The sequence below is a fragment of the Drosophila rhopaloa genome, unplaced genomic scaffold (genome assembly GCF_018152115.1).
Source record: "Drosophila rhopaloa isolate 14029-0021.01 unplaced genomic scaffold, ASM1815211v1 contig_167, whole genome shotgun sequence".
Classification (NCBI taxonomy): domain Eukaryota; kingdom Metazoa; phylum Arthropoda; class Insecta; order Diptera; family Drosophilidae; genus Drosophila; species Drosophila rhopaloa.
In genome coordinates this window covers 4,143,928-4,167,509 of record NW_025335047.1, presented here as the reverse complement: position 1 = coordinate 4,167,509, position 23,582 = coordinate 4,143,928, and the positions used below count along the sequence as shown (strand labels likewise).

The following is a 23,582-nucleotide window of genomic DNA, read 5'->3' as shown; positions in this document are numbered from 1 at the left end:
TTTAAGCTATGACTCATCATACCAAATTCAAAGAGATTTTTTTTAGTGATCTTTGCGTTTGTAGTAAAAAATGCCTAAATAATGCCAGTACGCATAAAAGCTTTGCTTTTGGCTAAGGGCTTTTCACAATTTTCCATCGAAAAGAAATCAATGTCGAAACACTGACCAATCAGTTTACCCACCGCGATAACCTTTTTATTTCACTCTCTATAAAACTATTATTTATAGGTGTTAGCTGTTGCCAGCGCCGGATAACCTTGAGTGGTTTCAACATTCAGATATTAATTAATTGGACTGGAAATTTTAATAAAACCGCAAGACATCCGCTGTGTTAGTGGGAAGCTTTTGCTTTGTTATCACCCAGCCGGCTTGGTCATCAGTGATAAGAGCGCGACAAGGCGGTATCGTCCATCTTTTTCGTCAGACACGTTACACGTAACATGGATGACATAGTTCCGGATGTTGTGGATGCGGTTCCCGCTGGCACCGTGCAGGTCACCTACGCCGATGATCTTGAGGTGAAGCAGGGCAACGAGCTGACCCCCACCCAGGTGAAGGATGTGCCGAATGTCAGTTGGTCTGGGCTCGAGGGAAAGTCCAACCTGGTCACGCTGCTTATGGTGGATCCCGATGCTCCGACTCGTCAGGATCCCAAGTACCGTGAAATCCTACACTGGGCTGTTGTCAACATTCCGGGCAGCAACATCAATCCATCCGAAGGCTATCCGTTAGCAGCCTATGTTGGTTCCGGTCCGCCAGAGGGCACCGGCCTTCATCGCTATATTTTTCTGCTCTACCAACAGGAGAACAAGATCGATGAGACGCCCACTATTTCCAATACGTAAGATACATTACTTCATATTTATTGGTGAAAAGAAATTCTGACCAAGCTCTTCCAATTCACAGCACTCGTGCAGGTCGTTTGAACTTCAATGCTCGGGATTTCGCCACCAAGCATGGATTGGGGGAACCCATTGCAGCCAATTATTACCAGGCCCAGTACGATGACTTTGTGCCAATCCGGAACAAAACATTCACCGGCTAGGCTTTTGCATATATCATGCCGGGCTTTCATTTTTTGAGTCAATAAAGTCGAACCATCTTATCTCTCTATCTCTGCACTGGGGTATTAGCCGTAAAGTGCGGCGAAATGATTAGGCGACGGACTGCGACTCCGTCCGGCGATAAAAGGCAGGCCATCGGGGATCCGGGCCAGAGTCACCTCGCTAACGCCACACCGAGCAGAAGCAGCAGAACTACCAGCTAACATGGACACCGCCGGCATCATTCCCGACATCATCGACGTCAAGCCCGCCTCGAAGGCTACCATCACCTATCCTTCCGGCGTTCAGGTTGAGCTGGGCAAGGAGTTGACTCCCACGCAGGTGAAGGACCAGCCCACGGTCACCTACGATGCCGATGCCGGCTCCCTGTACACCATCCTGTTGGTCGACCCCGACGCACCCAGCCGCGAGGACCCCAAGTTCCGTGAGCTGCTCCACTGGCTGGTGATCAACATTCCCGGCAACAAGGTGTCTGAGGGCCAGACCATCGCCGAGTACATCGGAGCTGGTCCCCGCGAGGGAACCGGCCTGCACCGCTACGTCTTCCTGGTGTTCAAGCAGAACGAGAAGATCACCACCGAGAAGTTCGTGTCCAAGACCAGCCGTACCGGCCGCATCAACGTCAAGGCCCGCGACTACATCCAGAAGTACAGCTTCGGCGGTCCCGTGGCCGGCAACTTCTTCCAGGCCCAGTACGATGACTACGTCAAGACCCTCATCGAGACGGTCCAGTAATCTGGCCCCCAACTGATCAGCTCTCTGTGAAATAATAAATTTTAAATACTAGTTATCATACAAACATAGCTTTTTACCTTGTTGGCGGGTTGAGTTCAAGGATATTTAAGATTTCCGTAGGATCTCTGAATATATAAGCCGCTGACAATTTTTTTACAAACTTTTATTAGATAATGCTTTTTAATTAATTTGGCTTAATTTGATTTAAGGTGACTCAAATTTTCTGAGAGCTTTAGGCTGTTAATTCTTTCAGAAAGTCGTACCTATATTTATTTATAACCTTGTTGGCGATTTTTTCTTCGGTAGTTGTCACTTTCATTTATTTCCTTTACTGCAATCTTGCTAAGCTAAGAGATATGGTTATTCCTCAATTAGTTTCATGAATCATACAATAGATATACAATTTCCTTTAGTTTAGATATGAATTTGATTCATCAAAACTATCAGCTTTTTTGTAGTATATTGGACCCTGGACAGTTGCCTTCTCATTTCTGATATCTATTTCCTATTTCAGTCGAAATTATTTAACTCGAACCACTATCTGCCACAAAAAGGGGTTTATAAACCACTTTTGGATCAAGAGTGTATTTTTCAATTGCATTATTAATAAATGTGTTTACTATTTGAAAATTCGAGTTAAGTAATATCGACTGTTAAAATATATAAAAGATCCTAATCTTTTTTCTTTAAGAAATCGGCAACCAGTTTGTTGAACTCCTCCGCATAACGTAGATGAATATTGTGCTTGCCCTCAGGGAACTCGTGGTACTTTGCCTGGGGCAACCTCTCCCTTAGCCAGGGAACGTGTTCCGCTGCTATCATGGGATCCTTCTTTCCATGCAGTATAAAAGTAGGTGCCTTTATTTGTTCCACTTCAGAGCGACAGAAATCGCCGTCCCTTTGGTCATAGAAGGAGCAGGCGGCGTCTACCCATTCGGCCCACAATTGGGGGAATCTCTCCACGCCGTACACCTTCTCCATGGGCTCACGCATGCGGGGAGACCACTTGGCTACATCCCGGATGTTTCTGAGGGCCTTGACTTCATCAGCGTTTAGGTAGGCACCTGCTCCCCAAATGGCCAGGCGCTCCACAGCCTCGGCATGGCGACCTGCTATGATTAGGGCGGTGATTCCTCCATCACTCCAGCCCAAAATGGAAAACCTTGGCCTGTCCAGAGCCCGCATCAAATCCACAGCTGCCTGGGCATCCTCCTGGAAGAAATCTAGTCCGAACTTTCGTTGGGGAGGTACTGATTTTCCATAACCTGGCGGATCCCAGGCGATGATCGTGTGACCAGGCAAAAGTTTCGGCAGCTGTTCAATCTGCGGCTTAAAGTCCGTCCAAGCAGATCCCAGGGCTCCGGGCATCAGGAGCAAACTCTGTTCTCCGCTGCCGCTCTCTACAATGTGTAGATCGGAGCCATTAACCCTTACTTTCCGCTCCGTGTGCACAAATCGCCTGTAGAGGGGTGAACCCAATCGCCTTCCCAGATTGCTCAGCATTACGTAAGCGGGATCGTACGGGGATTTTGGAGTATGGTAACAAACTTAGTTGTTTCTGGAGTGCACTTCAGATATTCAGAAAATGGTTTGCGGCTTGTCCAAATCTTTACACACGACGCTTTGTAAAGTGCACTTGATATGGTTCCGCTGATTACAGCTGATTGATAAGAACAGCTGTAAGTAAACGATCGGATTAGTGTGGCTGCACACGCGGTGAAGCAATATTCCACCTGGTCAAAAATGTTTGATGACCGTTATTTTTTCAGCAAGTTTATCCTATCAAGCTTAACAGAAATTAATAAATAAATAAAACATACACGTATAGAGTATTCAAATAAATCAAGTTATGGTGCTAATTTCTTAGAATTATAATTAATATTAATAAGCGCTCCTAAATTACATCAGCCGACTTGGCTCTCATCCTAACTCCCTGGCCAGAAGACTTACTCGTAGACCAACAAAAAGAAGACTGAAAAGATTCCACCCACACGATCTTCCATCGAGATATATATAAATATAAACTAATATTATTATTTCCAAGCTAAAAATTATATACTCTTGAACAAGAAATGATAACTATTGTATATTATATTATAATTATGCTATCAATATTATATTTACAACCTGGTCAAGCTGCCACATAGGTAGCAGAAAACTTGTTAAACTTTAAATAAAAATATACTTTTTTAATAAAAAAAAAAAAAATAAGCGCTCCTATACTACTGTGGGGAGTTTTAAAAAAATATAAGAAATTAGAAAGCCAGAGCTGCCTGACTGCCAAAAAGCAGATGGCCGCTTAATTTAAATTAAAGCTTTTTGCTTTTCCTTCAGCTTTTTGGCATTCCCAGTCCTGGTTAGTCCACTTGAACGTCACAGTACCGAAGGACAATGGACAGCACGTGCTGGCATTTGTTTAGCCTTTAGCGCGTGTTAAATTATTATTAAAAAATGTAAGTCCTGGGGGACAGTGTCCCTGTAATAATGGTCAGTGCGTGATTGGTGTGCTCAAGTTAATGTGCTGGCTAGGACGAGGATTAATGGAGGTTACGGCCTTGCAATTGTTCTCCTGGAAGAGGCGGGGGAAGGGGGAGTTGGAGGATTTTCTCACACATACAAAGAGGTTACAGGACTAAACATTCCAATGCCAATGCAAATGCAAATCGAATTTGACACCGAATGGTTGAAGTTGCGTAGTAAATGTCAAGGAATTTACTCGGGTCGTCTCAGAGATAGTGGGCCTGTATGAGTGTGTGGGTGTCAGTGCGGGAGTGTGTGTGACCACAGGACACCCACACTAAGTACATACATGTGTATCCGTGTAGGTGTAGGCATCTAACACATATTAGTGGTGCAGGTTATGAACCTGCGTGCTCTGCGCGCATTACGCATGTGTGAGTGGGCAGCTGGTGTGTATGTGTGTGGGTGTGAGTGTGTTAGTAGTACGCATATGCATGCCTCGTGCGAAGTAAGCGAGCTTTTAATTTTTGGCATTCCCATACACTACACACAAATCAAAAGGTCCATTCATTTTTTATAGCATACTTTTTTGAGCAAAACAAAGAGCACCCAACTAGTAGTGCAAATTAGTCAATTTTAATTGCTCCTAAACCTTTTTAACTAACTTTAAGGAAAAATAAGTAAAACTTCCTTCCTTAAAACCCATTACAGCGCTCTTTTGCGAGTCGTCTAGGCCAAGCCAATGGCTTTTTGTGAATAAGCTGGCGGAGCTTTCGTTATCCATTGGAAACAGTGCGAAGAAATTAAGTTTGAAATTGCAGTTCAGTCTTGTCGTGGATGCAGCGCGGATCGATATCGGAGCCAAGAACAGCGGAAGGCGCTGCTTAGCAAATTTCGACACACAAAATTTTTCTACCCCTCAAAATTAAACCGAAAAATCAGCAAAAATTACTTCTCCTACTAAAACAAAAACGCGTCGTGCTAAAAGCCAATCCAAACTGTTACATAAAATAAAACCGACTGAGCTAACGCTCAAATACTACATAATAATTGTGTAATTGAAAAAATCAAAGTGTGTGCAATAAATAAGTCATATTTAATCAATAAATCAATCGATACACATAAATAACTTATAAAATAACTTAGAAAAGTACCCTTTTAGGGGCATTTGGAGTGAGGTGCTTAGAAATTTTTTCGCGACATGCAGTGAAAATTTTTTCCGATTTTTAGTATGTACATGTACGTTGTAGCGCTCGTGGGCGCCACGGAATCGGGTGGCAGGGGTATCCCGCGAGCTTTTGGCCAGACCATAACCCCCAGTATTGGTAGTACAGCCGACTCTGTCCGAATAACGGTTGTCTGACCCTGCATCGATGCGAAATATGTGCCCGTTTTTAATTAGTTTGCCAAGCATTAAGAAAAACAAGCGTACAAAATGCCAAAATCTTACCATTAAGGACCAAGAAACCAGTCGAAATTACAAGCAATAATCAGTGCAGTGCCGTTAACAGTGGACGAGTATCGTTAACAGTATTGTTAACTCTCCTCACCGAGCTTTCGCTCTCCTGCGCTCTCCCGCTCTCTCTTTGGCAGGCGCGGATAAAACGGATTCCCGACTAGCACCAACACAAGGACACGCGAAAAGCTCGCGCTCAAGGACTGGAATACGCGAGAAGAGAGAGAGAGTGTCCCTTTACGTTTACGCGCGCAACGTGCGTAGGTGCCTCTGTGTGGGTGAGCAGCCTGTGTGTGAATGAAGGCGCCACATAGTGCAACATATCAGGATAACTATGCTCCTGCGGCCATGACAGCCAGAAGACGACAGCCGAACATGGACAGGGATCAGCAGCGGGAGCTGCGGCTCCTGCCCGCCCAGCGCAGCAACGGCCATGCCTCACCCTCCAACACCTCCGCCTCCGCCTTCGCATCCCCGGACTTGCGGTTCAACAAGGCTCGTCGCCGGCGGAGAAGTGAGCAAGTGCCTCCGGTAATCGTGGAATACCGGCGCTCGTACCGCGTGCTCATCGTCAGCGCCCTGCTGGTCAGCCTGGCGGCCAGTTTCGTGACCCTGAGCGCTGGCTTCCAGCTGGACGGATCCCAGAACTCCTTCTACACGTTCCGCAAGTGGTACACCGGCCTGAACGGAACCCTCGAACTGGAATTCAAGACGGAGCAGCCGAACGGATTGGTCCTCTACACCGACGACGGTGGCACCTACGACTTCTTCGAACTGAAACTGGTGGAGGGAGCCCTCCGGTTGAGATACAACCTGGGCGGCGGGGCCCAGATCATCACCGTGGGCAGGGAGCTGCACGATGGCCACTGGCACAAGGTGCAGGTCCTTCGAAACGACGAGCAGACCTCGCTCATCGTGGATGGAGTCTCGCAGCAGCGGTCCACCAAGGGCAAGGAGTTCCAGTTCGGCAAGTTCGCCAGCAACTCGGACGTCTATGTGGGCGGAATGCCCAATTGGTATGCCAGCAAGCTGGCTCTGCTCGCCCTGCCCAGCGTCATCTTCGAGCCGCGTTTCCGGGGCGCCATCCGGAACCTGGTCTACGCGGACCAGCCGGGCGGCTCCACCAGGCGCCAGGAGATCAAGCAGCAGCGGGATATCAAGTGCGGCGATGTGCCCTGCGACCACGGCGAGCTGCCCGCCCGCGAAAGGCCCCTCAGGGTGAGTCCTTCAAAATCAAGTTTGTAAACTATAGTTTGCTCATAGCTCTTAACTTTTCCTGAAACCGCATTGCAATATTAATTTTATTTTATTTACTAAATAATTAAAATAACATTGAACTTTCCTTTACAAATTATCCAAGGGATAACCTTTTTTATCATATAACTTTTAACGATGAAAGATTATAGATTTTGCAAGATTATAAACTAACTGATTGAATATTTTTATGTATATGGGATATAAGTTCTTATTTGTTACACATTTTAATTGTTTTTATACACAACAATGGCTTTGAAGGGTTTCTAGGTTATTATTAAAGGTATGTAACTATATTAAACTATTACGAATAAAGATAGAGTTACTTTACTTTAGGATCTTAGAAAAATCATTATAAAACCATATGGTTGATTAACTTATTCTAACTAGACTATACAAGACCTACTAATCCGAACGGACGAATAAAATGTATAAAACATCCTTTGAAATTAATCCTGCAGGGCGTTCGTGGCAACACTACCGATGCCTGCGAACGGAACGATCCTTGCCAGCACGGCGGCATCTGCATATCCACTGATTCCGGTCCAATTTGCGAGTGTCGAAACCTCGAGTACGATGGCCAGTATTGTGAGAAGGAGAAGGCGCCATCGGAAGCAACGTTCCGCGGTACACAGTTCCTCTCGTACGACTTGGGCCAGACGGGCGCCGAGCCGATAGTGAGTGCCCAGGATGCTATATCCTTCTACTTTCGCACGCGCCAGCCGAATGGCCTCTTGTTCTACACGGGCCACGGCACGGACTATCTAAATCTGGCGCTGCGGGATGGAGGCGTCTCTTTGACCATGGGATTGGCCAACGGCAAGCAGGAGATGCACATCAAGCCCTCGAAGGTACGCTTCGATGATCACCAGTGGCACAAGGTCACCGTGCACCGCCGCATCCAGGAGATCTCCTCCATCACCAGCTTCTGTCGGGTGGGTATTTCTGAGAATTGCTTGGTAATGGATTGTATATGGATTCCTTTATCCCCCAGCTGGTCACTGTGGTGGACGACGTCTACACGGACCACTCGCACATCGCCGGAAAGTTCACCATGCTCTCCTCCTCGCGGGTTTATGTGGGTGGTGCTGTTAATCCCAGGGCTCTTTTGGGAGCCCGTGTCCACACCAATTTTGTGGGTTGCCTGCGCAAAGTGGAGTTCTCGGCGGATACGTTGAATCTGAACCTTATAGACCTGGCCAAGAGCGGCTCTAAGCTGATCCAGGTGGCTGGCAATCTGGAGTACCAGTGCCCAAGTGGAGATCCACAGGATCCCGTGACCTTTACCACCCGCGAATCGCATTTGGTAAGTTATATCCTAGTTCGAACTAACAGAAAATCAATAATAATCATTTTCAATTATTTATAAAGGTTCTGCCCCCTTGGGAAACTGGCAAGCAGAGTTCTATAAGTTTCAAGTTCCGCACCAAGGAACCCAATGGCATTATTGTCCTGGCCACAGGATCTAAGCAACCAAGAGCAAAGAATGTAAGTTGTCTTAGTAAGTTTTCTGATGCTGTTTAAAACATCCGAACTTATCCATCAGCCCGTTTTGATTGCCATTGAGCTACTAAATGGCCACATCTACATCCATTTGGACCTGGGATCCGGAGCCTCCAAGGTGCGAGCCTCGCGACGTCGCGTGGACGATGGCGACTGGCATGACCTGATTCTCCGGCGGAATGGACGCGACGCCAAGGTGAGCGTGGACGGGGTGTGGAACGACTTCCGGACGCCCGGCGACGGCACCATCCTCGAGCTGGACGGGCACATGTACCTGGGCGGAGTGGGGCCCGCCTACAATAGCGTGGCCTGGCCGGCGGCCATTTGGACGGCCACGCTGCGCCAGGGATTCGTCGGCTGTTTGCGTGACCTGGTGCTGAGTGGCAAGGCGATCGATATAGCGGCCTTTGCACGCGTCCAGGATTCGGGTGAGTGAAAGTCACGCCAGCGATAACGATAATCCTTAACCCGTCACCCGTTGCCCATAACCCGTAACCCACTTGGGGAGCAGCCTCCGTGAAGCCATCGTGCCATGTGCAGGCCAACGTCTGCAACGGGAATCCCTGCCTGAACGGAGGCACCTGCCTGGAGGGCTGGAACCGGCCCATCTGCGACTGCTCGGCCACTTTGTACGGAGGACCCACCTGCGGAAGGGAGCTGGCCACGCTGGCCTTCAACGGCAGCCAGCACATGACCATCTGGTTGGGCAATGGACAAGGAACCAAGACGCAGACCGAGGAGCTGGTCATCCGTTTTAAGACCTCGCGTCCAGCGGGACTCCTGCTGCTGACCAGCGCCGAGTCCAACTCCCCGGATCGACTGGAGATCGCTCTGGTGGCGGGAAGGGTGCGGGCCAGTGTGCGGTTGAGTGACCGCGAGAAGGTGAGTCAGGGATAAACAGGGGGAGGTACTCAACCTGACCACATTCGTCCTTGACTTTGAAAATCGCCTTCAGCTTTCAGCCCCGGTTAAATACTACTCATTGAATTATCTAACTAATTAATCTTTAGTGGTACCTTTCATATTTCTTTTCTCTCAAAAATTTTAGGTAGAGTTAAGAATATAATTTTGATGAGTTTTAAAATGACATAAGTCTTTCGCTATATCCTATTCGTATATTTGTATAAAGTGATAGGGCTTTATTGTTATTTTTAACTACTTTTTCTAATACATTTTAGGATTATAAGGGTACTTTTTTAAATTTATATATTATTATTTGTTGGCTTAAAAAAGTTTTAGAGTCATATTTCCTGATGTGTTTACTGTTCTTCAAAAACATTAAGATTGAAAGTACTTGATAATTGTAATATCCGTTGAAAACAGTTGGACTTTTTCCACGACTGTCAAAGTTAAAGGCGATTTTCTTAGGCATCGGGACAGTTATCTGAGTGTGTTAATCCTTGCAGAACCTGCTGGCCGGCCAGTCGGTGCTCAACGACAACAACTGGCACACGATCCGGTTCTCGCGCAGAGCCTCCAATCTGCGGCTGCAAGTCGACGGGGCTCCCCCCGTCAGGGGTATGTTATGTATGTATCAACAGCACATCTATGCCCTACTACGTGTCGTGCCGTGTCGTTTTTTTTACCAACCAACTAAACCAACCAATCGACAACCTACCAACTCCTGGCCAGAGTCCCTTGGGCCACAGGAACATCCCCCTCCAGCGATTAGCTTCCGAGCCACAAAAGGTGCTCCACGCACCGCCATTCAGGTTCAAGTTCAAGTAGGAATGCCCCTCTTTAGCGGGAAGGTGTGTGAAGGTGCTTCAGGACAGTTAAGGAGCATAAGTCTCAAGAAAAAGATACAAGCAAGCCAATAAAAAAAAGAAGGAAAAAATCAATAAAAAAGGAAAGTGCAGTCAGCGGCGCGATTTCCGTTTTAAGTTCCACTTAAACTTTTTCTTTTGAGAGCTTTTCAGTTAACAACGATTCCCACACCAACACCGTCTCACAAACACGCACACATACGAACACGAGCGAATACACTTAAACGAAATGCAGTAAAAATACTACAAAAAAAATGAAACTATCGATGGAAATTGAAAAGTATTTAGCAAGTTTATTTATCTCTCATTTCTCATGACACATTTCTCGAACTTTCCTTCTCCAACGATGATGATGAACTGACAGCTCTATCTAACTATCCACCTTTGTCTACCTCGCTCTGTACCTCTCTGAACATCGTTAAGCATCTGCAATATATAGTTTGAACATCATAAGACACCCGGCTCCACATCCACACCATTCCACACATTGTACGCCTCTCTGAAAGTTTGTTTAAATCATTACATCGAAGAGCCCATCAGATGGGAATCCTTTGATTGCATACTCAAATAACTCATTCGTAATGATTTCTTATATATTTTGCTCTTGTAAGTTCCTCTCTCAAAACTCTTTCAAACATCTCGATGTTGTGTTTTTATTTGCGATACTTACTTTGTTTGATTTCCCAATTACGATTGCCAATTCAATTCCAATTACAACTCAACTCCAATTCCTAAGCCCACACAGAAAGTATTGTAATCGAATAAGAGTTAATACGAAAGCAAAGAAAGTTGGACAGCTGTAAAGTTTCAGCCTTAAGTGTTATAAATACCATTATATTGATTGTCTTGTACATTGTTTTGTCCTTGATTATCGAGCTATAGTATTTGGTTTTAACTAAAATTTTGGTAATTAAGTTGCTCTTTTTACGTTGTTGAGTGAATGGTCAAGGGAACTTTCTTTAATTTTCTGAGTTTTATTAGATTTTAAAAATTAATCAGACTTTGATTTCATATCTCAAGAAACGTTCTTCACATTCTAATTGCCTTAATCCCTGGGCCCAACTCAACAACTTAAGAACCAAATTTTTGATCGTTTTATGATTATGTTTTTTATTATTTTCTGTAAATATGTATCTGGAAAAGAGTTTTCGTTTACAGTTCTATGATAATCTAAACAATTAAAATAATTTAAATAATTGCTGTACCATAACTTAAACGACACGTGCGGTATGTTAACGTTAAAAGGTGTTTGTTTCAGACGTCTACCGAATGTAGAACAGCGAACAACAACCATGGTGTTTAACCACTACAACAAGTTAAAACAATGTCAAATGCAAATGCAATTCCCTAATCACGAACGTGATCTAAATGACCTTCTTTCGAAAAAAAGCGAAATGCGAGCAAGCGAGAAAAGTAAAAATACAATAAAGCAAAAATGAGTAAGGCAAACAATGCAAAATGACGGGAACGCAACGTAAATAATTTCAATGTACAATATCGTTTTTCGTTTCATGTTTTAGGCGAGAGAAAAAAATCGACACGCAAGAACTCGGTGAAACATTTTTTTGCCCAAATCGCTCGATGAAAGTCACGCTATCGGCAAATTGCGATTGCGATTGGATTCGAGTGCCATTGCAAAATGGCATTAGCGGCGGCTTCTTGAGACGAGAGGGCAAAACAATGTTTGAAAGCGCCCAGGGCTGTAATTTTGCACCATTTAATATGTAATTAGCTTTGTGTTAAGTAAACTCAACTATCGTAAACATCAATACAACAATACCGCAACCGCAACCAAATTGCAACTAACTAATCAAGCCTAACGTGTCTCACGTAAAATTAGATTCTTGTTGTGTAAGTGTGTTCAAAAAGAAAATAAAAACACCTAACTGAAAAATATTAGAAACGAAAGGCAGGCGATGGAGAAGGCTACACCGAAAAAAGAACTACAGGATATGAGGGACAATCCAAATATCAGATCGATATGACTCAAATCATGTTAATATTTTTGTTAATTAGGGAACTCATTAGCTCTGAAAGGGGCCTGTATAATTGATTGATAAATACCTAATGCTAGCAATAAAGAAAATAAATATGTAGTCACATTTAATACTCTTCTTCCTAAAGAAGTTAAACTAACTTTCAAATATTTTGATTGCTATTTTAATGAATTTGTAACATTACGTTGCCTTTCTTATCCTTGATGTATGCTTCAGTAATCTTAAATTTAGATCTTAAAATCTTATGAAAGCAAAACAAGTAAAGATACAAAAATATGTTAAGGTACAAAAAAAAATAGAGTTTAATCTTTCGGAGCTTATATAAGAGTTTTCTGTGTAGCCGGATCCTGCTCCAGCCTCGAGCTAACACACATACACACATTGTCAACTGGAAGTCTCGCACACCTGCACAGGCACTCACCCACACTCTGTCAAGCACCGTTGCACAAAAAAGAACACACACGTGACGCGTTTGCATGTGAGCACCCAAACTCAAGCAGCAGCAGCAATGAAAAAATGATAATAATACCTATAAAATAACAAGCAAAATGATTGTCAGTCAGGAATGATATAGCCAACAACCGCATGAACCGCTCACAAAGTCCCTAAGTCTGAGCCCGAATCGGGCTAGCCCTGTACAGTGTGAATAGTGTATATCTTTGTTTCGTACTATATATCGTATACCGTATCGTTCGACATCGCATCGTATCACTCAGCTCACTTAGTCATTCAAGTGTATGAATAAGTAACTGTAAATGCGCCAAATTGCCAGCTGCAACAACAGTGCCCTACTTCGACTTCCGCCCACCAACCACCGACCACCCTACGCCACATCGCCCCCCCTCTTTCTCCAGCTCTATAGCTCTCTCTCTTTTGCTCTTGCTATTTCTCTATCTCTGTCTCTGTCGCCGCAGTCATTTGCATGTCGAGATGTCAATCATTCGGTGGGCCAACGCGTCGTATGCGCAATGTGGCCACTCGTTAAGGCTAATGCACCCTTATTAACTTAGTCGTAGTCGAAACACACACCCACTCATACACACACAGACCTCTCTAGGGCACAGATTAACACACTGACATTTACAGAAAACATGGACAATTTATACCCAATACGATACCCATCGATGTTTAGTTCAATGTCGTTAAGCAAAGTTACACATTTTTTGTTCGGTTTCGTTTTCGTTTCAATTATTCTGGTTATTACCGATATTGTCCTTTTTCAGTTACCATTTTTAGACCGTAGGTTGCCTCAGTAAAATGTTTTTCTCATATATAATATATATTTTTCCTCGGTTTACACGCACAGCTGAGAAATTAAATGAAATTATCTAAAAACGTCACCGCCACCGTAATCGTATTGAAAATGTATCTCACACACCAAAACTAGTCTATGAAAATGATACATTCCTTAAAAAATGTCAAACCATGCATATTCGTATGTAAACCAGAACAAAATGCGCACCAACTTACTAACTTATCTAACCAACTTTAGCGAACTCTTTACTTTTACTTACTTTCCTTTGGTTTGCGCTGTGACAGCGATTTTCGATTATCGATTTCGTTTTGTCTTAATTAACAACTACAACTACTATCCGTACCAGTACATTGTATGTAATGTAATCTGCACCTTTCTTTAGAATGTACCAAGCTGCAACAAACTAAATAACAATAATAATACTCCAATCGAATTCCAACTACATTCAGCCACCTGTCGAGTGAATAAAATACAAAATGCTTGAAAAAAATCTATGAACCAAAAACAACTAGATCTATGTCTACTAAAACCGCATACCTATACCTATTCTATACTCTTATATACTCTTTGACTACATATGCGTATGTGCTTCTTGTCACCAACTATACTCCATATACTACTCGTACCCAACTACCTATATATATATCCAACCAACGTATATCCATAACCAATGTAACCAATGTTAACGGTACTCCGCCTAGTCAACAACTTAGAGCAAAGCCGATCCCGGCTAGACAAACCCCAATGGCGAGGCCACCGAGTTTTATCCATCTCTTGTTTTTGGAAATATTCCTTCCACAGCCGAAACGATCCTGGGTCGCCACAGCACCATGGAGATCCGATCGATCCACCTGGGCGGTCTCTTCCATGCCGAGGAGGAGATCCAGATGACCTCCACCATGCCGAACTTTGTGGGCCAGATGCAGGGATTGGTGTTCAATGGCCAGCGGTGGGTACCAGTGTAATCCTATTGATTTTTAAATCCCTATTTTTGATTTTTTCCCTCAGCTATTTGGACATTGCCAAGAGCCTGGGACCCGAACTTTCGGCTCTGCCCAGTGCCACTTTTAAGTTGACGGCCCGCTTCGTGAACTCTCCGGCGGGGCAGCCCTACCATGCGGCCACCTTCCGCTCCAAGCACTCCTACGTGGGATTGGCCATGCTGAAGGCCTACAACAGCATCTCCATTGACTTCCGCTTTAAGACCGTGGAGCCGAATGGCTTGCTGGTCTTCAATGGCGGACGACGCAACGACTTCGTGGCAGTGGAGCTGGTAAACGGACACATCCATTACACCTTCGACTTGGGCGATGGACCGGTCACGATGAGGGACAAGTCCCGCATCCACATGAACGACAACCGGTGGCATCAGGTCAGCATTAGGCGACCGGGACCCAAGACGCACACACTCACCGTGGATGACTCGTTCGAGATCGTTAGTCTAACTGGAAATAACATGCACTTGGAGCTGGCGGGTATTCTGTACGTGGGAGGCGTCTTCAAAGACATGTACTCCAAGCTGCCGGCCTCGATCTCCTCGAGGTCTGGATTCGAGGGCTGCCTGGCCTCTCTGGATCTGGGAGATGCCTCTCCCTCGCTGACCAGCGATGCAGTGGTTCCCAGCTCCCTGGTGGTCAGTGGCTGCGAGGGACCCACCAAGTGCAGCCAGAATGCCTGTGCCAATCGGGGAAACTGTGTGCAGCAGTGGAATGCCTATGCCTGCGAGTGCGACATGACCTCCTACACAGGACCCACCTGTTATGATGGTAAGTTGGTGGTAATCTGGGGAAACTTAATGGGTTTTATAAAAAAAAACAATATCAAAGACAGAAAGAAAGTGCTAGTCAAATAAATAAACAATATTCTATTATTTTCCCACAGAATCTATTGCCTATGAATTTGGCAACAACAAGGGCATGGTGCAGTACACCTTTGCCGAAAATGCCCAAGCTGATACCGAGGAGGACAACATAGCCATGGGCTTCATAACCACCAGGCCTGATGCAGTGCTCCTGCGGGTGGAGAGCGCCACCACGCAAGATTACATGGAGCTGGAGATTGTGGAGGGCAACATCTTCATGGTGTACAACATTGGGAGCGTGGACCTGCCGCTGGGCGAGATCGGGACGAAGGTGAACGACAACGCCTACCATGTGGTGAGGTTCCAGCGGAAGGGAGGCAATGCCACGCTCCAGCTGGACGACTACAATGTGCAGGCACTCACGCCGCAGAGTAAGTGGGTGGGATGGGGGATGGCTCCATCTGGGGGTAATGCCCAATGCCTAATGCCTTTCCGATCTTCTCCGATGACTTGCAGGCCACCACTCGACCGTGTTCAATACCATGTCCAACGTTCAGGTCGGCGGCAAGTTCAGTCGGAACGGCCGCAATCGAATCGAGCGGCCGTTCGCCGGCGTGATTGCCGGACTGTCGGTGAACAAGTTGCGCATTTTGGACTTGGCCGTCGAACGCGACCCCCTTATCACCATCCGCGGAGATGTTCAATTGGTAACTGGAGTATTAGATAGAAATGATCTGCAGAGAATGCAGCAGGTTAGGGAATTTATTTGAAATTTTATTTGAATTCCTCTCAACTTTCAACTTTCCAAGTATTTTTCTCATCGTAAACCAAGTTTATTCAAAATTCTTTCTTTAATTAAAAACCAAAAACAAAAAAAAAACCAAAAGAAAATCTAACCAAAATTATTGTATTAATCCGCTTCATCAGTTTGTGGAACCCCTTTTCCCAAAAATGATTTGACATGATTTGATTGCACCTCCAAAAATTCGATATCCGATTCGAATAATGTACAGTTCCCAAGCACTATCCCGATATTTTAAATGCATATCCGTTAACCGTATCGAATGTAACTACATTTGTACATTGAAGTCATCGTCATCATAATCAAATCCGGGAAATTCGGTTCGACATTCAGTACAAAACGTTAACCGTTCCAACTAAACCAAAAGTATTAGCTAACTAACTGTATAACCTAGTGTAAATGCTGCATTTGAATTGACTTTATGATTTCCCTCGGGCGCCTTCGTTTTTTTTACTGTAACGCTTTTCACGCACCAAAAAAAAATAACAAAAAAAAACAAAAGATAATTGCCAGATTTTTCACTAACCAGCCACTTGATTTTTCTGAATTTGTTTCCATTGCTGCACAGCACATTAACCAATAACTGTGAATATATACTCAGCTATATAAACTGAAACGATTTACTATGCACTAGAACTCGTCGCACTTATGCTGCATGACTCTAATCAAAGCTCACATCAAACATAAATACACTTAAACACCAGTATGTGAAAGCCACAGGAGTTGTAAGTTATCATAATATTTATTGAGTAATGTCGAAATTAACTCTAATGAAGTTACTATATAACACAAAGACCTGATATAAAGCTTAATCAAAATAAGAACTTTAAATAAAACCTTAAATGATAGTATTATTGTAGTCTTTCTACCAAGTCTTCAAAAATTTTCGGAAACTTAAAGAAACTCCTTAGGATTTCTGTAAAAGCAAGAATATTTTTGAGTATTAGATTTCTAAAATAAAAAGTACAATTCTAGATCATAAAATAGCATTATTCTTTAAAAGTATTGCGGACTTTAAGACAACTATTATCCTGTTGCAATCTCCTTTGGCTTACATATATACTTAATCAACAGCACCTAACCAACTTACTAATCCAGTTAACAAAACCCATACAATAACCATCGCTTGGCCCGGCTGCCGCCAGATCAACTGAAGTAAAATTAGACTTTGAACTCTACTCGACAGACGCCGGCAAGTGGTTATCCGGGTGCGCTGGACGATCTGATCTTCTCGGGAGCCGGATCCGGATGTCGCGGCGATGACGAGGACGAGTGCACGCCGCCATTTGAGTCCGGGAGCGGGGATGATCTGATCACGCCGGTGTATGTGCCGCCCACCAAGCAGACAACCACCTCCCAGCAGGGGAATAACCTGAGTACCGGTGGCAACAACAGTGGCGGAGCCAATACGAATGGCACGGAGCGGGCCTGCGACGACGAGGACTGCGTCCATGGATCCGGGGACTACGGGGAGACCACGGAGCAGTTCACCTCAACGAGCACGGCCAGGGGTTCAGGTGAGTAGTTTTATAGCGGTGTTGGTGTTGGTCTCATTTTGTCATTGGCATTTGGATCAATCACGGAAAACACTAAACAATAAACACCACGCACACACACACACAAACACTTCATCATAGACATTAGCTAGCCACACTCGAAACTCAAGTTAAGTATACGCCATTAAGTATACGCAGAGTGTACACTGCCATAGAAAAGTAGAGTACGTGTTAACGATTAAGCTGTGGGTTCAGTTGTGTTTAAGTTCCAGTTGGAGTTCGAGTTCGAGTTATTTCCCATAATCTCTTAAAGCTCTACATATAACCGCTTAACCGTTTAGCTAGTGACGCTTTGCCTTTTTCAGTTTTGTTCAATGCTCCACGGAGATCGAGGAAGTTAGGTTAAAATGCCAATGCAACGCCAATGCTTTGACCGCTTACACATTTACATCCAAACAGCCAATCAGCTCTGAATATATATACATATATATATATATATAAACTGATTTATATCGCCTCTATCGCACCCCTCGCAATGCATCAACCCAACAAGAAACCAAAATCAATCAAATCGCCTTGTCATCTCAGCTCAGATCAGCCCAGAAAAACAAACAAAAAAAATGGAAATGTTTGAAAAAAAGTATCGCAACAATCGTCGCCTATATCCTTCATCTCCACCTGTTGCTGATGATCGATTGCCTTCTAATTTGAACTGACAACGAGTACGCCTTATGTGTCTCTTTCAGAATGTGAAATCGCCTTCATATTTCTGACTGTGATCGCGCCATGGATACTCTGTAAATTCCCATAAGCAAAACAACCAAATGCAACCAAAAGCAATGCACTTAGGCTAAGCTTCCAACTAGACCTCTCTGTCTAATCTGTATAACTAACTTTAGCATTAACGAGAGCTAAACCACCAGCAACAGCAACTAAAAAATGCAACAACAACAACAACTATAACTCAACAACAACAACAACCAGAACAACAACAACCACACCGATCATTGGCGAGGGTTTTTGGTTGAGTGAGAGGGTTAAGCGTTAAGCGATAAGGGTTAAGCGTTACAAGGACTCAGTATATATGTATAAATATACATATATATGTATACATATGTACACGAGTGCCCCGATCGAAGATGTATATGTTTTGTACATAGTAGCGATAAAAGCAGCGTCTGCAGTGTAAGATGTGATTTTCCCACTACAGTTCCTCCTCCTCCTTCTCCTCCTCCTCCACATTTATTCCCTCGATTGCATAGTTCTACCGTTCTTCCAATTCCAATTTGTACATATCGTGCGAAAAGATTGAATGTCCAGCACCGAACAACAAGAATGACACACCTCAACATATCTCTAAATATCTACAAATCTCTATCCTCTCTAACTGTGTTGAATAAACTATAAAAAGCAAAGCACAACTGGCGGTTCAAATGATTTTCGGGGGGGAAAAGCTTAATAAAAAGTACAATTATACAATATATAGGATTTAAATTAAAAGTAAGTTTATTCGAAATAAAATTTAGACATCAATACTCTTTAAAAATGGCGAAGCCCTTTCATTAAAAGTTATTAGTCTAGTTTGCTACAATTTCTTGTCTTATCCAATAAAAGAGTTAATATGAATAACAATCAATAATTTTGGTCCTCTAAAATTGGATCTTTAGGAAGATAAAGGAATGAAAACATCCTTATTCTGATTAATAATGTTTTATAAATCTGATCTTAATAATTGTTCATATTTATTGGAAGAAAAGTAACGCTTTATTCGGTTATGTGATATTAGTTGAACATAATTTTTAAACTTTCTTAATAGTAAAAGGGATCAGTTTATGTTTTTCGGATAATGGGGTTTGAGTAAAAATTAGGATAGTGATTAACCCACTGAGCACACACAATTGCAAAAACATATACATAGAGCACCCACTTGAGAACACTTAAATAAACCCCAACCGACTGATTGCAGAATCCAACAATGAGATGGTCACGATCACCACCACGGGACGCAGTGATGTGACCACGGAGCAGCAGCATGGCAGCAGTAGCACCGGCAGCAGCGGCAGCACTCCATCCTACGCCACCACCCAGTCCTCGAGCAGCAGCAGCGGAGGAGGAGGAGGAGGATCGGGGAGCAGCACGCCGCAGGGCCAAGTGAGCACCACCAGCAGCGTGGCCAGCACATCCACGCAACGGGCCACCAGCAGCAGCACCAGCTCGAGTACCAGCACCACGTCCACAACCTCGACCACCACCACCACACAGGCCACTCCGCCGCCGGAGATCCGGAGCACGGTCACGGAGCGGGACACCACCACGTACGATGTGTATGTGGCCGGTGGTGGCTTGGGCGGATCCGGCCGCAATGATCACGATCGCATGCAGCTGCCCGATGAGCACCACCCGCTGCCACCACTCCCGCCACCGATTCCGCCGCAGGATCCCCCGCCCTACGGACCCTACGGTGGCAACAACTACAACACCAACATTAACAACTACCGACCGAAGGGCAAGGGCGGCAGGATCAACTCGATTGAGGAGGAACGCACCGCCATGATTATAGGCATAGTGGCAGGGATACTCATCGCAGTGGTGCTGGTTATCCTGCTGGTCCTGTGGCTCAAGTCAAACGGGGATCGTGGCTACAAGACGGAGAGTGAGAAGGCGGCCGCCTACGGGTCGCACAATCCCAATGCTGCTCTGCTGGGGAACACCAGCACCAATGGGTCGTACCACCAGCAGAGGCAGCACCACATGCCGGGAGTGGGAGGAGGTGGTGGAGGGGCAGGACAACAGCAGCACCATGGCCAGCAACAGATGCACAATGGCCACAACGGAAACGGAAATGGAGGCGGCGGCGGTGGAGGCGGAGGCGGCATGATGTCCAGCGGAAGTGGGTCGCTGGGATACGGCAGCGATGGACGACCCCAGATGGCGGGCCTGGTCCAACCGAAGGCCAAGAAGCGCGACTCCAAGGACGTCAAGGAGTGGTATGTGTAAGGCGACGCGGTCGCAAGGAATTATCGTCAAATTAGCAATAAATGCAAATAGTGCAAAGCGAGCCGAAAGTGAAAGTCCCCCCTAAGATACACAAACACACACACATAAGCGTATATAAATATATATTTATTTAGCAGCCTCATAAAGTTAATTAAACAATTAGAAGCGGAAGCAGTCGGACACTGGGTGTACAAACGGAAGAGCCAGGATAATAATGAGTGGGTAATAAGCTGTAACCGATTAACTATGGCTGATTACGTTAGCTGCAAGCAGAAAGCAGAAGGACACGCAAATACTTTAGACAAGTGCATCTGGCCAGGAGCATTGGTTCACCCTAAAAGTAACGTTTAGAATAGCCTAAGAAATTATAGCTTCAACTCAAGACTTGCTAATAGAGATCTACCACTGGAGAGCAGCCACATCCATCAGCGAATAAGCATATGAATTACACTAAACGAATACAAACTATATATATTATATATATCACAACGTTACGATAAATTATGCCACTAGCCAATCAAGTAATTGTGTAAAATATTTCGCCACAAAGTATGCTATGAAAAGTTCGAAGGAAGAAAACCCAATTAAACTGCAAATCTTCTAGCAAAAACCACTAAACAATTTAGCAGAAATTCAATATAAACGTACTTAAATATATATATATATTTATATGTAAACTTAAAGTAATGAGGTTCTGAATGGGTTTTTTTCTTCGCGTGTAAAGTTACAAAATGTGGTGCTGTAAACGTAGGAGACAAAAACATTTGTTGACTACAATAATAATAATATTAATACTAATATGAGGAATGCAAGAATTTATGCTACAGATTGTTTGTTGAATTGAAACCGGCTTTAATTAGTTAAAATGTAAATGAGATAATACTGAAGGACAAGTAAAAGAAATCAAAGAAAACAAAAGAAAAACGGAGGACACAGTAGATACCCACGATTTGGTTGACGTATACGTGATGCGACTTTTTCGTTTGCGTGCAGCAACTTGATGCGACCTTTGTGTTAGTCCCTTCCACTCCCGAGCCCAACACATATACTTTTTATATGTATTTGAGACTATATGTTGTCACCGACCTGCGTGCAATATGAACTCAGACATATCAAGGAAAAGACAAGACACAATCACACACCAAACATGCGGCACTCTAAAAAGAACACTGAAGCGAACCTACCTAGCTTTTCTACTACAACTGCTATTCAATGTGAGCGAACATTACTTTACCGTCGAGAGAACGAGGAAATCAAGCAACAATTTTACAGTATTATAGCAGCTTTAAGCGTATTTTTCGAAGCCAACGTGACGTATACACAATCTGCAGTCACCAGCACACTCACACCCACAAGCTTACACCCACACAGACACACCAGCACACATACAGAAGCGAGATTCGATTTTCCGCAAGCCGCCATTAAATTCTGTATACATATACAATCGCATATATCATTTTGATGCGCTTTATTCAAATTTTTGCCTCACTATCAATACCAATTAGTGTATCATTTTGGATTAGATATACAAAATACCTATATACACTCGATATACTAACTAATACACGCACACTCACCTCACTCACACTCTCACTAAGTCACTCATTTCAACACTAGCGAAATTACTGGACATACTTCTCTCAAATTCTTAAAAGAAAAAAGGCGAGGTATGCTGTATATACCTAGGAAAGTACTATATATACACGAACATATATATATTTAACAACTAAAAAACATATATACTGCATTTCAAAAAACTTTTGATATATTTTCGAGTTTTTTAAAACCCTTAACTTGTATACAAAAAGGAAGCGAAAGGCGAAATCACGAGACAAACTAGCGAATCTAGCTGAAATGAACACCTAGGACAATTACAATTACAAGTGCATAGCGAAACACAGTACATACAGTACAGTACATAGGCAGACAAACATAATTATATACGCATACATTCAAACTATACTATTTATAAATGTACATCTATACAACATATACATATACGAGTATAATAAACGAACAATGATTATTATGTATTACGTCCCTTCGATTTGATAATGAATCCGAACGAGAAACCACAAATTTTAAAAGCTGTTGATAACCAAAACCATTCCCACTTATAAATGTAACACTCTCTCCCGATAACTTTCTCTCTATCTCTTCACAATGTTAATGCTGCACAATGAAAACTCTGCATTTAAAGTAAACCACAAACGATTATTCATTTCAAGATTCAAGAGAAAACCAAATTAAATATAACTAATTATACAAATTTGCCTTGCGAATTATCAGCGAGCACACGATATTAAATCCAGAATGGGAATTAAATATATGTATCCGCGATCGAGATATCGGATCGGCACGCTCCCCAAAAGTAAAAATCTTCTTCATTGTTTCCCAAGAAATTACATTTTATTAGAGATCAAAAGCAAATCAAGGTAAATGTTATGTATGTATGATAAAGTGACAGGATCGTAAAGGACGAGTACAGTTAGTTGTATGGGTAACAGTAACATAGTTAAAGCATGTAACGTAATAGTTCAAGGGTAGAAAGGTCAAGAGCAGGGTGCGAGTGGGAGTGCGAGTGGGAGCGCATATGGCGAGGAACGATCGCGAGTATCGGTACTAAAACTTACTTCTACTTAGGCTTAATATCATTGTTATCTAATCTATACATATATATAAACCGACACACACAACTCCCCCACATATAACAGAGAATATGTATATGAACATGTATTGGACGCGCGGCGCTTGAGCTGTGCCTACTTATATATATATTTAACAAATTGTAACGTGTATGTATATGTAGCGGCAGTGATTGTTAAAGAAATTGCTTTGTTTTGTGTTAGATTTTATAATTTACGAGAAAAACAAAAAACCAAAAATTGTAAAACGCATACAAATACAGAATGACTGACAAAACACAGAATTATAACATTGCATATAATAAATACAATAAAAATATAATTGAAAAAAATATTGAATGTTTTTTTTTA

General features: G+C 43.5%; 4 protein-coding genes across 10 annotated transcripts; 3 read left to right on the top strand and 1 right to left on the bottom strand.

The window, feature by feature from the left end:
• The first annotated feature begins 107 nt into the window (after positions 1–107).
• LOC108048060 (protein D3) lies at positions 108–1,105 on the top strand. The gene is made up of 2 exons (XM_017128524.2): positions 108–841; positions 907–1,105. The coding sequence occupies exons 1-2, from the start codon at positions 441–443 to the stop codon at positions 1,043–1,045; spliced, it is 540 nt and encodes a 179-aa protein (XP_016984013.1). The 5' UTR covers positions 108–440; the 3' UTR covers positions 1,046–1,105.
• Positions 1,106–1,195: 90 nt separating this feature from the next.
• LOC108048061 (protein D3) lies at positions 1,196–1,863 on the top strand. The gene has a single exon (XM_017128525.2). The coding sequence runs from the start codon at positions 1,269–1,271 to the stop codon at positions 1,797–1,799; it is 531 nt and encodes a 176-aa protein (XP_016984014.1). The 5' UTR covers positions 1,196–1,268; the 3' UTR covers positions 1,800–1,863.
• Positions 1,864–1,957: 94 nt separating this feature from the next.
• Positions 1,958–3,487, bottom strand: LOC108048058 (valacyclovir hydrolase). Its single transcript, XM_017128523.2, has one exon. The coding sequence runs from the start codon at positions 3,300–3,302 to the stop codon at positions 2,472–2,474; it is 831 nt and encodes a 276-aa protein (XP_016984012.1). The 5' UTR covers positions 3,303–3,487; the 3' UTR covers positions 1,958–2,471.
• A 1,580-nt stretch (positions 3,488–5,067) lies between these two features.
• Positions 5,068–23,563, top strand: LOC108048023 (neurexin-1). 7 transcript variants are annotated; one of them, XM_044458751.1, is made up of 13 exons: positions 5,068–6,933; positions 7,431–7,904; positions 7,964–8,275; positions 8,341–8,457; positions 8,516–8,900; positions 8,984–9,354; positions 9,879–9,990; positions 14,292–14,439; positions 14,499–15,256; positions 15,372–15,722; positions 15,808–16,043; positions 17,259–17,610; positions 19,556–23,563. In XM_044458751.1, the coding sequence occupies exons 1-13, from the start codon at positions 6,013–6,015 to the stop codon at positions 20,584–20,586; spliced, it is 5,568 nt and encodes a 1,855-aa protein (XP_044314686.1). In that variant the 5' UTR covers positions 5,068–6,012; the 3' UTR covers positions 20,587–23,563. The 7 variants fall into 7 exon arrangements, with proteins under 7 accessions (XP_044314686.1, XP_044314689.1, XP_044314685.1 ...); XM_044458754.1 differs by having other exon boundaries at positions 5,069–6,933; positions 9,879–9,999; positions 15,808–15,998; positions 17,280–17,610; XM_044458750.1 differs by having other exon boundaries at positions 5,069–6,933; positions 9,879–9,999.
• Positions 23,564–23,582: the final 19 nt, after the last annotated feature.

Excerpts from the sequence above, each read along its gene's own strand:
- LOC108048060 (XM_017128524.2), top strand. The coding sequence starts at position 441 with ATGGATGACATAGTTCCGGATGTTGTGGATGCGGTTCCCGCTGGCACC. Across the intron at positions 842-906 it reads ACGCCCACTATTTCCAATAC|CACTCGTGCAGGTCGTTTGA; the intron begins GTAAGATACATT and ends TCCAATTCACAG.
- LOC108048061 (XM_017128525.2), top strand. The coding sequence starts at position 1,269 with ATGGACACCGCCGGCATCATTCCCGACATCATCGACGTCAAGCCCGCC.
- LOC108048058 (XM_017128523.2), bottom strand. The coding sequence starts at position 3,302 with ATGCTGAGCAATCTGGGAAGGCGATTGGGTTCACCCCTCTACAGGCGA.
- LOC108048023 (XM_044458750.1), top strand. The coding sequence starts at position 6,013 with ATGAAGGCGCCACATAGTGCAACATATCAGGATAACTATGCTCCTGCG. Across the intron at positions 10,000-14,291 it reads CCCCGTCAGGGGTATGTTAT|CCGAAACGATCCTGGGTCGC; the intron begins GTATGTATCAAC and ends TTCCTTCCACAG. Across the intron at positions 15,257-15,371 it reads AGGACCCACCTGTTATGATG|AATCTATTGCCTATGAATTT; the intron begins GTAAGTTGGTGG and ends ATTTTCCCACAG.